Raw genomic sequence first — 12647 nt, forward strand, 5'->3', positions numbered from 1 at the left:
CAGATCTGAGATGTTGAAAAAGAGGACACACGTCTCCCGGGGACCGATTAAATGTTTACAGAGAAGGTTATCGACCAATAACGGAAGCTCTACACTCAGACCGTCCAATCTGAAGATTTTAGGCTACTTCCCCACTCCCCCTTCTCACTCAAGCGAACCAATCGGAGTAGGGGAGGGCGGGACTAGTTTGTGAACGAAGCGCTTCTCCAAATTCTATGTAAGCGCTAGAAAAACAAAATCCCGGATGTTTGTGAAATTCCGCCCGGACATTTTTTTAAGTCTAAAAAAGAGGACATGTCCGCGTAAAAGAGGATGTCTGGTCACCCTAGGTTACCAGTAACCAGGCTGGTGAGGGGTGTCCTGTTGTTATGACTTGGTACTGTAACGGTCCTTATAATTTAGCACAGCGACAGGAAAATAATGAACCTAAAAACCTAATGTGTTTTTATATGGAACCAGTTACAGACAATGAATGAATGTGCAAAATAATTATATATATTATATACATATTTTTGAGAAGAAAATGATAAAAAATATAAACCAATTCTTTCTTGTTAAACTACTGAACTAAAAAGTAAATTATCCTAAAATGACAGTGAAAGCTTTATTACACTTAGACTGGAGTTTATATATTTTAATAAAATATTTTGTACATTTTAAAATGAGGAAATGACAGCAAAAATACGGCAATTAGATATTTACAGAGCAGTATGAATTAGTTATTTTTCAGCACACTTTAATGTGTTCTGAAGAAAACGGTACAGATATCTCACCACACAGGTTAAACTAGAGTATGCTGAAAGCAACCCATGGATATTGTGTCTCACTTCAACATTTTCCAATTTGGATACATTTCAAATTATTTCATAAAAACCCAGACCCTGAAATGGATCAAGTGAAAAAGACAAATGAAGGAATTTCATAACATGTAAATGAAGAAACACTACTTGCAACACAAGCCAAAATATCCACAGAGTGTGTCAATTCCAAACCTTATTTAAATTACCTAGCTATATGGTGACAAGAATGTTCAAAAGACTTTGTATATCTGCATATATCAGAGTAACACTTGAAGCCCTGAACACCACAAAACATGATTCCCTCAAGTTTTAATTGTGGGAAATACTGCTAAATGTATTAATCCAAATACTGATTCTAAACTTTTGAACAGTTGGGTATGTTGTTGAATCTAATAAAAATAAAACCACGGAAAAATAAAAAGAACGTTCCTTAAAAAAAAGATAATAATAATAATAAATCTCTGCTGCCACCATGTGGATGTAGGCCACTAATGGAAAAATAGTGTGCTCACTCCAGAGAAGTGAATGTGGGAACCTAACAAAAATACATCTATGGTAAGCTTTATAATTTGTAGTATAAATAGAATATACCACAATCCCTCTCTTTATTAAAAAAAAAAACATGAGAAAATATAGACAAACATAAATTGAAAAACAAATTTACAGTTTGTATTTTACGGATGCCCTCTGATGGTCGCGCCAGTTTTTTACATCTCCATGTAGGTTAGTCGTTCTGATGAAAGAACAGACAGTGAAAGACAGTTAGAGGTGCACTTGGGTGGGACTGGTTTAGTTTTGCTACTGAGTACTGTGGTTAAAACCACATGCAGCAATCCTGAGCCAAAGGAGTACGGTAATCACAGCAAACAGACAATAAAAAATAAGAGTAAATTGTCTGCCTTTTCTGAAAATATAAAAGCAGAAGGATGTGTCACTTGGTAAATAATGTCTCACATTTACCACTCAGCTAAAGACTTTGCTGGGACCTGTATAATTAAGCAGATGCTTTCAAAATGACTTAAAGTAAGGCAGGGGATTACCCACATATACATATGCAAACAAACACATTTCACTCATGACCAACATACTGTGGCTTGTATACTGACAGTGCAATCACTAACCAAATATAATCACACTTTGACATCTATAAAGCATCCAAAAACGTTGGGACAGTGGCATGTGTTACATCACCTTTCCTATTAATTACAATATATAGTCATTTGGCAACTGACAATGCTAATTTTTAAAGTTTTGCTATTGGACGTTTTGACAATTCTGGCTTAATACAAGACTTCAGCTGGTCTACAGTCTGATTCCCACCTTCATGACGCACCATAGGAGACAGATCTGGGCTGCAGGCAGGCCAGTCAAGCACACACACTCTGTGTCTACACAGCCAAGTTGCTGTAGAGCATACAGAATGAAGTCTGGCATATAAAGTACACTTATTTTAGTGGCCTCGGTGACCATTTTAATGGTAACACCAAAAAAGTAAGTCATCAATTACCATCAATTACCCATAGACCATCAGTTGCTGAACATATTATAAGGTCTCCTTTACCTTATTAATCTGTGGAAATAAACCATCATTAATCAGATTTAAATCATCATAAACCAGATAAACCAAAAATTTTGAGAGGATCTCAATAGTGCATATGTTTAGTTAATGTACTGTATACACTGGGTAATTTTAGGTTGTACTCAACTCTTCAGCACCAACACAGAGAAGTGTGAAAACCATGACAATACTGATATGACTCATAGTCTCGTACAAGTAGAACACCCACAACCATGTCCCTGCCCTGTTGTTGTCAATGCTGTGCTGAGCTATGAGTCAGTAGTGGTAATTTGGTGGTCTATTACTGGTTTTAACAGATAAGAGTTTTAACATGCTGCAATAACTCCATAGATTTTATATGGAATCAAAGATGCAAAAACGGCTTGTTTAGAATTCCCTGTTTCTATGAGGTAACAAACACCCTTTTTTGTAAAACACTTTTATATATAGCCACCTATTGTAACCTGCAGCATTCATACTGAAATTCTGTATGTTTTCCATCCCACGCTGCTGTAGGTGGTACATCACAAGGCAGTTTATTGGAAAATGTCACTATTGTGACTAAAAGTTTTTTATGTTACTATTTATTTATTTTGTAGGGGGTGATGAGTGCAATTTACAGTGCATCCAAATTTGATGCCAAATAAACGAATGCAAATGATTTACAAATAAAATATCAATTGTTGCAATAATTTGGAGAGAAAGGATTTTTGCACTTTCTTCTAAAGTTACCATTTATTAAATAAAATATTTTGTTTCAGCAGTGGCAATATATCAACTTCAAACACATTATTGCACACAGTCTGTTTAATTCTAAGTGATAAAGAGATTTTAATGAAATAATGCATTACGAATGAATTAATTACTTAATTATCAATAATATTAAAAATAAATTCAAACATAGCTGCTAGCGGCTATTTGAGGGTTCAAGCACAAACTGGCTTACTATGGCAACAAAGTAAAATCTGACAGCTCCTGTAGTATATGTTGGTTGGGAAAGGATGTACTGACAGTAGTTGCTTTGGCAAAACTGTTAGACACTGGACAGAGTGGGTTTGTGTAGTATCAGATTTTGTGTGATGTGTATAGCGTGTGATGTGTCTGAGTCAGTCTGTGTGAGGCTTAGGTGATTGTGTTTATGATGTGTTTGACAGTCTGAAGTGTGTCAGTTTCTGTGTAATGTGTGACCAGTGCTCTTAAAATCAGACAGTCTCCTTCAAAGTAGTAATATATATTTTATCTCAATGCCCCTTAATTTGCTTAAGTTTTAGTACAAATAGTTTGTACAGATCCACCTGACTGTTTGAGCCCATTGGGCTTAGTAACAGTAGAAAGTACCAACAATAGAAAGTTCCAATTGTTGACTAAGCTTAATTTCTTGAGACCTTATTTGTTTTGTCTGTGTAATTTATGTTATGGCAGAAAAAGATTAGTAAAATTAACTGTAATATTTAATTTTTCAAATTGTATCTTTTTAATAAGTATACCAAAATGATGCCCAATGAACAAGTAAGAGATCCAACATAATTAGATGTTGCTACAATATTAATTATTTTATAACTGCTGTCACATTAACCTTAAGATTTAATTTGACCACAAGAGATGTAATAATTATTGCGCAGTCTACTGAAAAGTTATAGGCATTCAGCTTAGAAATACATAATATTGGACTTTCATTACTGTGTGGCTTCCACACCCTTCCCAATAAAGAGTTAGAAACTCTTTCCCCAAAAATTATATAGCTTCTTATGCTTGACCAATATGAGGATTTTTTTTATTATGACATGATAAGATTGTGGTGCCACTGCATTTCTAGATGGTACTAGAACATGAAAAACTCATGCTTGCAGTCATTGTCCTATTGTAGCACCCCCTTTGAGTGGATTTTGGTCATATTGGATTTGCTTTTTCACAGTAAGGCCCTACATGTTTGTAAGCTTGGTCTTGATTGGGCTTTATATTTATTTACCTACAGACTCTGCAGATTGCAAGAACATCAATTGTTTGTGGACTGGTTCAAATACCAGGGACTAGTCAGTTATCACACAACTGACGATTAAAAATTACAATACATTTTTGACAGTATATGCTATTGCAGAGTTGTGAGACACTTGCAGAGGAGATAGGGAATCAAATTGCTTGTCAATACACAATACACTATTTAAAAATGTGAATTGTGCCTTCTAGTGGTTTGTGCAATAATTGTAATGTACTTAGGAAGTTCCCCCATTGAAATACCATTTCATGTTTCATGATGATTGGACCTTGTTAAGGTTGACAAACAGCTGCTGAAAATTTGTCTGATGGCGGACATGTTTCTTCGAATATGAAATCATCATCACACAGCCAATTGTCATGTCAATCAAACAATCCTGTGTAACAATTTTCTTAGTTATAGCGCCCCCTAGGCTTGCAGTTGCACCATAACGTAATTATATCTTCCAGCCCCTATAGGGATTAAGCATGTGAAGTTTTGTAACTTTTGGGGAAAGGGTTTGAGAGTTACAATTGTATTTGTCATATTTTTGGAACCCGAGTCTGGAAGCTGCAGTGATGAATTTCCATCTTTTTTCTTTTTTTTTGACGATTATTAAAGTTCAGGTTCTGATACTACATATGTCCATATTGAGCAAAAATCCAGGGACTAGTTTGCACACAAAGTGTGTGTAGGGGACAAAAGACACAGAAGAGAACACAGCGAGGCACAATGCAACAAAGTAGTCCGGAAGACTCTATGTGGCAAGTTGCAGTGCAAATGTTGGCAATACAAAGTATGCAAATTATAAAGATCAGCAGATATCAGTGATATCTGCTCATTGATAAACAATGGAAACAATGTTCTCATGTCCCACGGAATTGGTAGCACTGGCCTTTTTTCTGCTTTGTTTATGCGCGATCTGGCAAAAGCTGATGCCTTTTATTTCTACTACTGAGCTGTGTGGAGTGTGTGATTATAAACTGGAATTTCATTAAAAATGTATATCTTCTGATTTTATAAAGATGACCATGGCAATTATAATCTTGTTGTGTTAAGTAATAACTCTGAACAAGCCAAAAGTTAATTTAACTGTTTTGTTGAATGCATAGAAAATTAAATAATTAAATATGCTGTCCTCAGATAAAACAAAATGTAATTTTGCATATTATGCAAATTGGCTCAAAATCTAGGGTGGAGTTTATGAGTTCTTGAGGCTTTTTGAAGGGTCTGACCCGAGCAATCTGGGGGGAAAAAGCACTGCGTGCTTGAACACCTAATAAAGATATTGGTTCTTTAAATGATAGGAACAAGTTAATTTTCCAATTAATAATCTGTAAACCATGATGACATATTAACTCATAAAGACCAACTTACTTGTGTGCGTGTAATCCTCCTTATTCAGGCAAGTTTTCTCCAGAGGATACTGAAGAGGAACCATGTTTAATGGAGTCAGATTCCTGTAGCATTCAATGAGCATTTCCAGAGACTGGAACCACTGTGGCTTCTCTCTGTTGATGGTCTTCATGGGTTTAAAAAAATGCAGGAGGGCTTAGACTTCATACACAAAACACACAGCATTCTTCATAACATTCTGATAGACAAAAAAAAAACTTAAGATCAAAGACCTGCTTGCACATCTTTAAAACATTCAAAACAGAAAATCTGGTGAGGGTCCTGAGCTGATATATACAGTAGTCTATTGTAGATGTGTCAGTCAAAAAATCACTTGGTACAAGTTATTCACTTTAAAGGACATTTCTTGAGGAGATTATATAAGATTATTCCCTTTAAAAAACAAGGTTAAATGAAGAATACAAGAAAAAGCTTGATTCCCAAAAAGTCTCAAAATCTACAGTGATTCAGTTTGAGCAGGCTAAAAAAAAAAAAAAGACTGATCAGGTCTCTATCAGAAAAACAAGCCAGTTTTCATATTTGAGAGAAAATCAAGCTTTATATTGCTTTATATATTAAATCCTCAGCTTTTTCTGACCGTCCTTTATCTGTGAGTGGATCACTTGAAACTAAATGTCTGAAAGGATGTAGAACTGAAAGAAGCTGATGGTGTATTTGGAACTATATATTTAACTCAAGCCTAACGTGTTCTTAGCAGATAACTTTATATAAATAAAGCTTGATTCCTCACCAACACTGTTTAAAAAGACAAAACTGAACAGAACAATACAAGTAAATGTAGTAGATACAATAGTTTGCCATCATTAATTTATGACTATTTGAAATACTTTTGGCTTCCTGTGTGTTGTGATCTTATGCCTGTAACTTTCTGGATCTGGATCTGGGGATTTTTCCATTCTAATAAAAAGTGAGCAATATCTCAGTGTTCAGTTCCTCTTTAACTTGGACACATCCTCCTCAGCTGTATGCACTAGCTCTCTCTGTGTTTCATGCACTATTAATGTTAGTATGGTCAGTGAATATGACAAACTGACAGACCACGCTTTCACAAAGAACCATCAAAGTCTAAATAACTCCTCTGCTTTTTATATCTCTGTCTGAAAATGTCAGCTAAGGTATCACAAATTGCTGCTCTCTGCTTGTCCTCTTTGATAAGCTGCCAGAAGATCTTGTAAATTTCTTAGTAAAGAAAGCATAGAAAATGCTTATGTCTCACAGAGAACAAAGAACAGAAAATTGAACTGAAATTTTTAACGCACAACCATTTTATATCTTTTTCAATATGTTAACCTCAGCCAATAAATCAAGCTTATTTAATGTTCTTTGCAAAATTAATCATGTTTAGGGAAGAAATAGAAGATGAAATTTGGCCTCTGCAAAATTTGTCATGTTTTAATAAGATTGTTTCATCCTACTATGTTAAAAAAATTAATACATAAAAGCTCCCCGAAAGTGTTCTCAGAGCATTACTCAAATAATCCTTACAAACAAATATAAAGTGTGTTAGTCTGATGGACCACATTTAAATCTGAAATACCTCTACATAATTTAAAGGTTCCAGTAAGAAACTTCACATAAAGATAGATGACCATTTATTGTTTCCAAAACAATTGCAGAAGGTTCTTCATACCAAAGAAAGGTTATTCACTCATGCAAATCTTATTTATTAAAGTTGTTCTTTAAGGAACTGAAGTGGTTCTTTGTGGTGTTGGTTAAACATTTTTGTGGCTTTTTTTTTTTTAAGGCAGGGGTTCAAAGTATGAAATTGCTTCTGTATTTAATATTTCTACAGGAAACCAAACACAATTCCTTCATTTCAAAAGAACTGGAGAAAATTCTGCTTCCTTAACTATCACTTTTCTTTTCATTTCTCCTGTAAAGATGCTTTTGGATATAACGGGGTTTATTCTGACATGGACGCTAAACCTTCTTTTATTCCATAAAGCTTTTTTAAGAGGTTAGTTTTGTGTGCGGTGGTTTTTCTTAAAGATATTGTTTGCAAGAACTTGATTCAGTCTGTTTCAAACCTGCTTTAAATCTTATGTTCCCAGTTAGCAGTTATGTCTGCTTCAGAATCCAGGACTGGAATTGTTTAGAACCATGACTTTTGAATCTCAAGAGGAGATTCAAAAGTCTGACATGATGTACATAAGTGCTGCATTTAAAACCAAGCAAAGCCATCAAATCAATTAATCTTTTTAATGAAGTTAATCCATGTTAATCAATTCAACTAACAAATATATGCTCAGAAAATATATCATGTAGTGTTTTCATATATATAATAAAATGAAGAGATCATAATATGGTCCATTGAGATACAGACCAATGAAATCTTTAGACACTCCTAAATTGAAAATAAGTAAACACATCATCTACTGGGAACAAATTAAAATATGCAATTTTCCTGCAGTTTGCAGTGTACACATGAGATCTTTAAGAGTCTAGGGGGTGAACTGTAACACAAAACTCAATGACTAAAAATCTAAATTATACCTAGTCAGCTTAAGATAATATTGGCGCCCAGACATTCTTTAAAATAGCATTGATGGCCATGCATTTACCTTGATTTACTTAAATCTTATCTTAATTTTGAACACATTGTTCAGTTTGCAGCTGGCACACCCATTCGGTTTAGTCATTACCAATGTTCAAAGTCACAAAATGTGAATAATTTATAATATAATTATAAATTTCCTTAGTTATTTTCCAGTCTTACCTCAACAGCCCAGCCTTGAGAGGAGTGCTCAATCCTGTAAGTGTGGACAAATGGAGTTTTCCTTGGTAAAAATAAAAAATGTAATTAAAAAATGGGCCTTTCACACCAAGGCACAGAGTGTAAACTGAAATGAATGTTAGATTTCTATTTTATATTGTGATAATTTCCAGCGGTAAAATATGAGTAACTCATGTATTTGAAATTATCTTTGGCCTTGTCTTATTTTCCACCTAAAAAGAGACCAGCTCCATGAAAATCAGTGAAAACAAGCATTAGACTGTACCTCACACACAGACACAGAGCCCCCCTCACACTCTGGCTGTCCCGCAGGAGAAAGCTCCCGTCTCGGCCGTATTTCTCCAGCAGCCGCTCCGTTTCCTCTCTGTTCATGTTACCATAATACACACCGTCCAGCATTTCTCACACAGTGGACATTCACTTGCTGTTTGGAGAGGTGTCGTTACCTGTGGAATATGAGTTCAGCAATGAAAGAGAGGCAGAAATAGAAAGAGAGAGAGAGAGAGAGAGAGAGAGAGAGGCGTGGCAGATAAGTCTTCACTTTCACACAGTTTGCCGGTTGGCATGATTTACAAGAAAACGTCACGCCACACATTGCAGTTACAACATGGAACTGAGAAAATAAACCTGAACTGTGGCTGTAGTCTTCATTAGCTAAAGAACTGGGTCAACCAAGGTGAAGAGCAAGGCCTCATTTCACCATTCAGCAGACACCAACACGTGTTTTAGATTATGTGACTTCTAATAACACAAATGGATAAAACAATCACTTATTAATTCCATTTTAGACTTAATTAGTTGTGCCTGTTTTTTATACACTCTTATACATGTGTATACAATTATACATGATGTAAATGCATGCATACCATTATCAAAGGTACACAGAGTAATCACATGTGCAAAATCTGCTTAAGGTAATATTGTTAACAAAAATCTAACAGTCTCTGGCCAAAATTAGTTTTCATTTTTTCAAACGTTGTATAATGAGGAATTGTATAGTAGTCATTAAAATATGGATAAATAACAAAATAATGCTGTATGATTCAGATAATAAACAGACATTTGATTAGTGATAGTGACTCGTGATTGCAAAAATTATGGCACTTGTAAAATCTCTTTTTTTTTCATATTTAATTGTAAGCCTGTCAACCAATCAAAAATGGAACTGTACTACAAATGTATAGCATGCTTACATGTAAACTTTAGCCTGCGGTCCCCTAAAACCTGTAAAAGGTAACAAGTGTTTTATGGTTAAGGGACTGGAGAAATTGGAGATGCAAATAAGGTAAGAAATGGATAATATTTTCCAGATTAATTATTTTATCGATATCAGGGTTAAATGTGGCAGGTGACCTGCTGGGTCTTGTCCCTTAAGGTGTTACAGTGCACACCAAAATCAACACACAAATTATTCATTGGCCTCAAAAGCTTTTGCCATGGCCTTCCCAGTCCCCTGACGTAAACCCCATAGAAAACCTGAAGAATGAGCTGAAGGGGAGTCTGTAAGTGTCTGAAGGATCTAGGATCCCTTGCCAAACATTAGCTAGTCTCAACATTTTGTTAAGATTTTGAATGAAATATTAAAAGTGTAAGCTCTATATGAGAGACTGATCTGACTGAGCTACTGAATACGCTGTGTCAAAATGGTCTTTATTCAAAACATGGGTGCTACTGATTAATTGATATATATCAAGACAAAAAAAGATAATCAAAAATACTGAGTGGGCTCAGCTGCACGAGACACATTGCCACAAGAGACTTTGCACTTCTGCAAGCCACAAAGGCAAACAAATCAAAAAAGAAACCTCTCTCGGTAGAAACACAAAGTCTCACACTCAGAATGGATGGGAAAAGTGCACGAGTCCCCACAGGAAACACCAGTTTGTTGACCAAAGTTCATATAAGCAGTCTTACACACTGCATTCTTACCTTCATACACTCTAAACAGTGAAAGGTTCTTCAAAATGTTGCTACGTTTCTTATATTTCACTGTATTAATCCACAGTCCACAGAACTGTACTTTTTAAAAACTGATATGTACACTAGCCCAGTATGTAACTATTTATTTATAACCAACCAAAGGATATGCATTTTTGTACACACATTGTCCATTTTATTAACTCCACTTGCCATATATCTGCACTTTGTATACTTACAAAATTGTTATCTACCTTTCACTCTGTTCTTATTGGTCAGGACCTCCACAGGACAACCAGAAAGCAGGTAGCATTTGGATGGTGAGTCATTCTCAGCGCTGAGGTGAGGTTGACGTTGTGGTGGTGGTGGTGCGATAGTGTGTGTTGCGCTGGTACAAGTGGATCAGGCACAACAGTGTTCCTCGGCTTTTTAAAACTTTTGCCATCACTGCTAGACTGATATCAGTCCTCCAACCACAAATATCTAGCCATGTGGGCGGCATCTTCTGACCACTGATGAAGGACTAGAGGGAAACCAACACAAACTGTGCAGCAACAGATGAGCTTCTGTCTCTGACTTTACCAGTAGGTAAGTGGATACAGTGTTTAAAAACTCAAACAGCACTGTTGTGTCTGATCCACTCAAGCAAGCGCAAAGCACACTAAAACACCACAACCATGTCAGTGTCACTACAGCACTCAGACTGATCCATCACCCAAACAATACCTGCACTGTTGTGGTCCAGTTGGGTCCTGACCACTGAAGAACAGTTTGAAAGGTGAAAGCAAAGTATGCAGCATAATAGGTGCACTATAGTCTGCATTTGTAGTGGTACACAAGGTGCACCTTATGTTTTATGGTGTGAACACATGCTGCTTCCTCTGTAATGGCTCACTGATGTTTTTGTCTTATTTTCAGGATGTGGTTAAAAAAAAACACCCACAGTTGTATTCCAACTACAGGCACTGAGAAGACAAAGTCCATGGGATCCTGACTGTACTGGCGCTTTCATTTTCACACTAACAGATACATGATCAGGCTGCAGTAGAATGGCAATGATGATGATGATGATTAAGGTCATGATGACAGACAAAGCTAAATAAAAGTAAATGATTCTATGCAGGAACTTGATTAGCTTTACTGAGACCACCCCATATGAATGAAAAGTGTGCTGAAATACTATACTGTGTATACATCTATATTATCTGCCCTTGATTTATGGAATTAGTGCCTATTGTCATGCTCAATTCTTTCAGATCTTCAAGAAAACTTACTACAACATTGCTATCAGAAGAAATCCTAAGGTCAAACAGTAAATTTATGTAGGTGTGTTACATTTTCTGAGGGGACAAATGGCATTCCCAATATTTTTAACATTTTCTTCCACTAGTTTCCCAATGTACATATGAGGTGGGGCTTTTCGTAATACATATGAAGTAACAACAGTTTTAAACAAGATATGACTCCATATAGAACATCCATACAGGCCATTAAAATGATCTGTAGTCAGTTGCCCAGACAGTTTCACGTGTTAAGGGGCAAACATAGATACTGTTTCCTGTGAGATGTTTCTCAGTTTGTTTGTTTTTTTGTTTTTTTTGGGGGGGGGGTCTAATTTTCAGGATGTGGTAAAAACACTCACAGAACTGAACTTTCACTCCATCTGCATACACTCAGAAGACAAACACAGCTGTATCTTAATTTATATAATGAAATGATGAGTGCTTTAATTGAACTCATCATATGAATGTTGGATCTATAGCAGTGTTGTACAATGCTGTGAAAACATCATCCTGAAACATAAAAGAAACATATCAGTCTGAAAATAAGCTTACAAAGTCCTTTCTGAGGCTCTTTGGTGCCATGAACCAAACTGAGAGCCATTACCTCCTAAAAGGAAAAAAACCTGGAGTAGTAAATCTTCCCAGAAGTTTCCAGACTGCCAAAACACAAGTTCAGGTCTGTCTTTAAAGACTCAAAAGAAAAAGTTATTAGAGTGGTCTAGTTGACGTTGTGACTCTGATGAGACGCTGTCACAAAAGGTGGCACCAACAGCTACTGAATTTAGGGGTCAGCTGATTTTAACAATGACAATGTAGGTGTGATTTAATTTATTTTATTTTTTCTTCAATAATTAAAATAATCTTTGTTTAATTATGTTCTCAATAGCTCATATTACATATCGTATTAAGACATTTACAGTTTTGTAAAGAAAACAGCAATAACACTCTGCAGCATTTTCCACAG

At 35.7% G+C, this 12647-nt stretch overlaps 1 protein-coding gene across 1 annotated transcript; it reads right to left on the reverse strand.

Annotated features, from left to right (window-relative positions):
• Positions 1-619: 619 nt before the first annotated feature.
• On the reverse strand, positions 620-8937 carry LOC136687429 (SH2 domain-containing protein 1A-like). The gene is made up of 4 exons (XM_066661830.1): positions 8749-8937; positions 8466-8526; positions 5711-5855; positions 620-1533 (listed from the first exon to the last, which is right to left on the reverse strand). The coding sequence occupies exons 1-4, from the start codon at positions 8880-8882 to the stop codon at positions 1508-1510; spliced, it is 366 nt and encodes a 121-aa protein (XP_066517927.1). The 5' UTR covers positions 8883-8937; the 3' UTR covers positions 620-1507.
• Between the last annotated feature and the right edge of the window lie 3710 nt (positions 8938-12647).

Source organism: Hoplias malabaricus, chromosome 2 (assembly GCF_029633855.1).
Source record: "Hoplias malabaricus isolate fHopMal1 chromosome 2, fHopMal1.hap1, whole genome shotgun sequence".
Classification (NCBI taxonomy): domain Eukaryota; kingdom Metazoa; phylum Chordata; class Actinopteri; order Characiformes; family Erythrinidae; genus Hoplias; species Hoplias malabaricus.

Coding starts and splice junctions, on each gene's coding strand:
- LOC136687429 (XM_066661830.1), bottom strand. CDS start 8,882: ATGCTGGACGGTGTGTATTATGGTAACATGAACAGAGAGGAAACGGAG. Junction 8,527..8,748: donor GCTCTGTGTCTGTGTGTGAG/GTACAGTCTAAT, acceptor ATTTTTACCAAG/GAAAACTCCATTTGTCCACA. Junction 5,856..8,465: donor CTCAAGGCTGGGCTGTTGAG/GTAAGACTGGAA, acceptor AAACCCATGAAG/ACCATCAACAGAGAGAAGCC.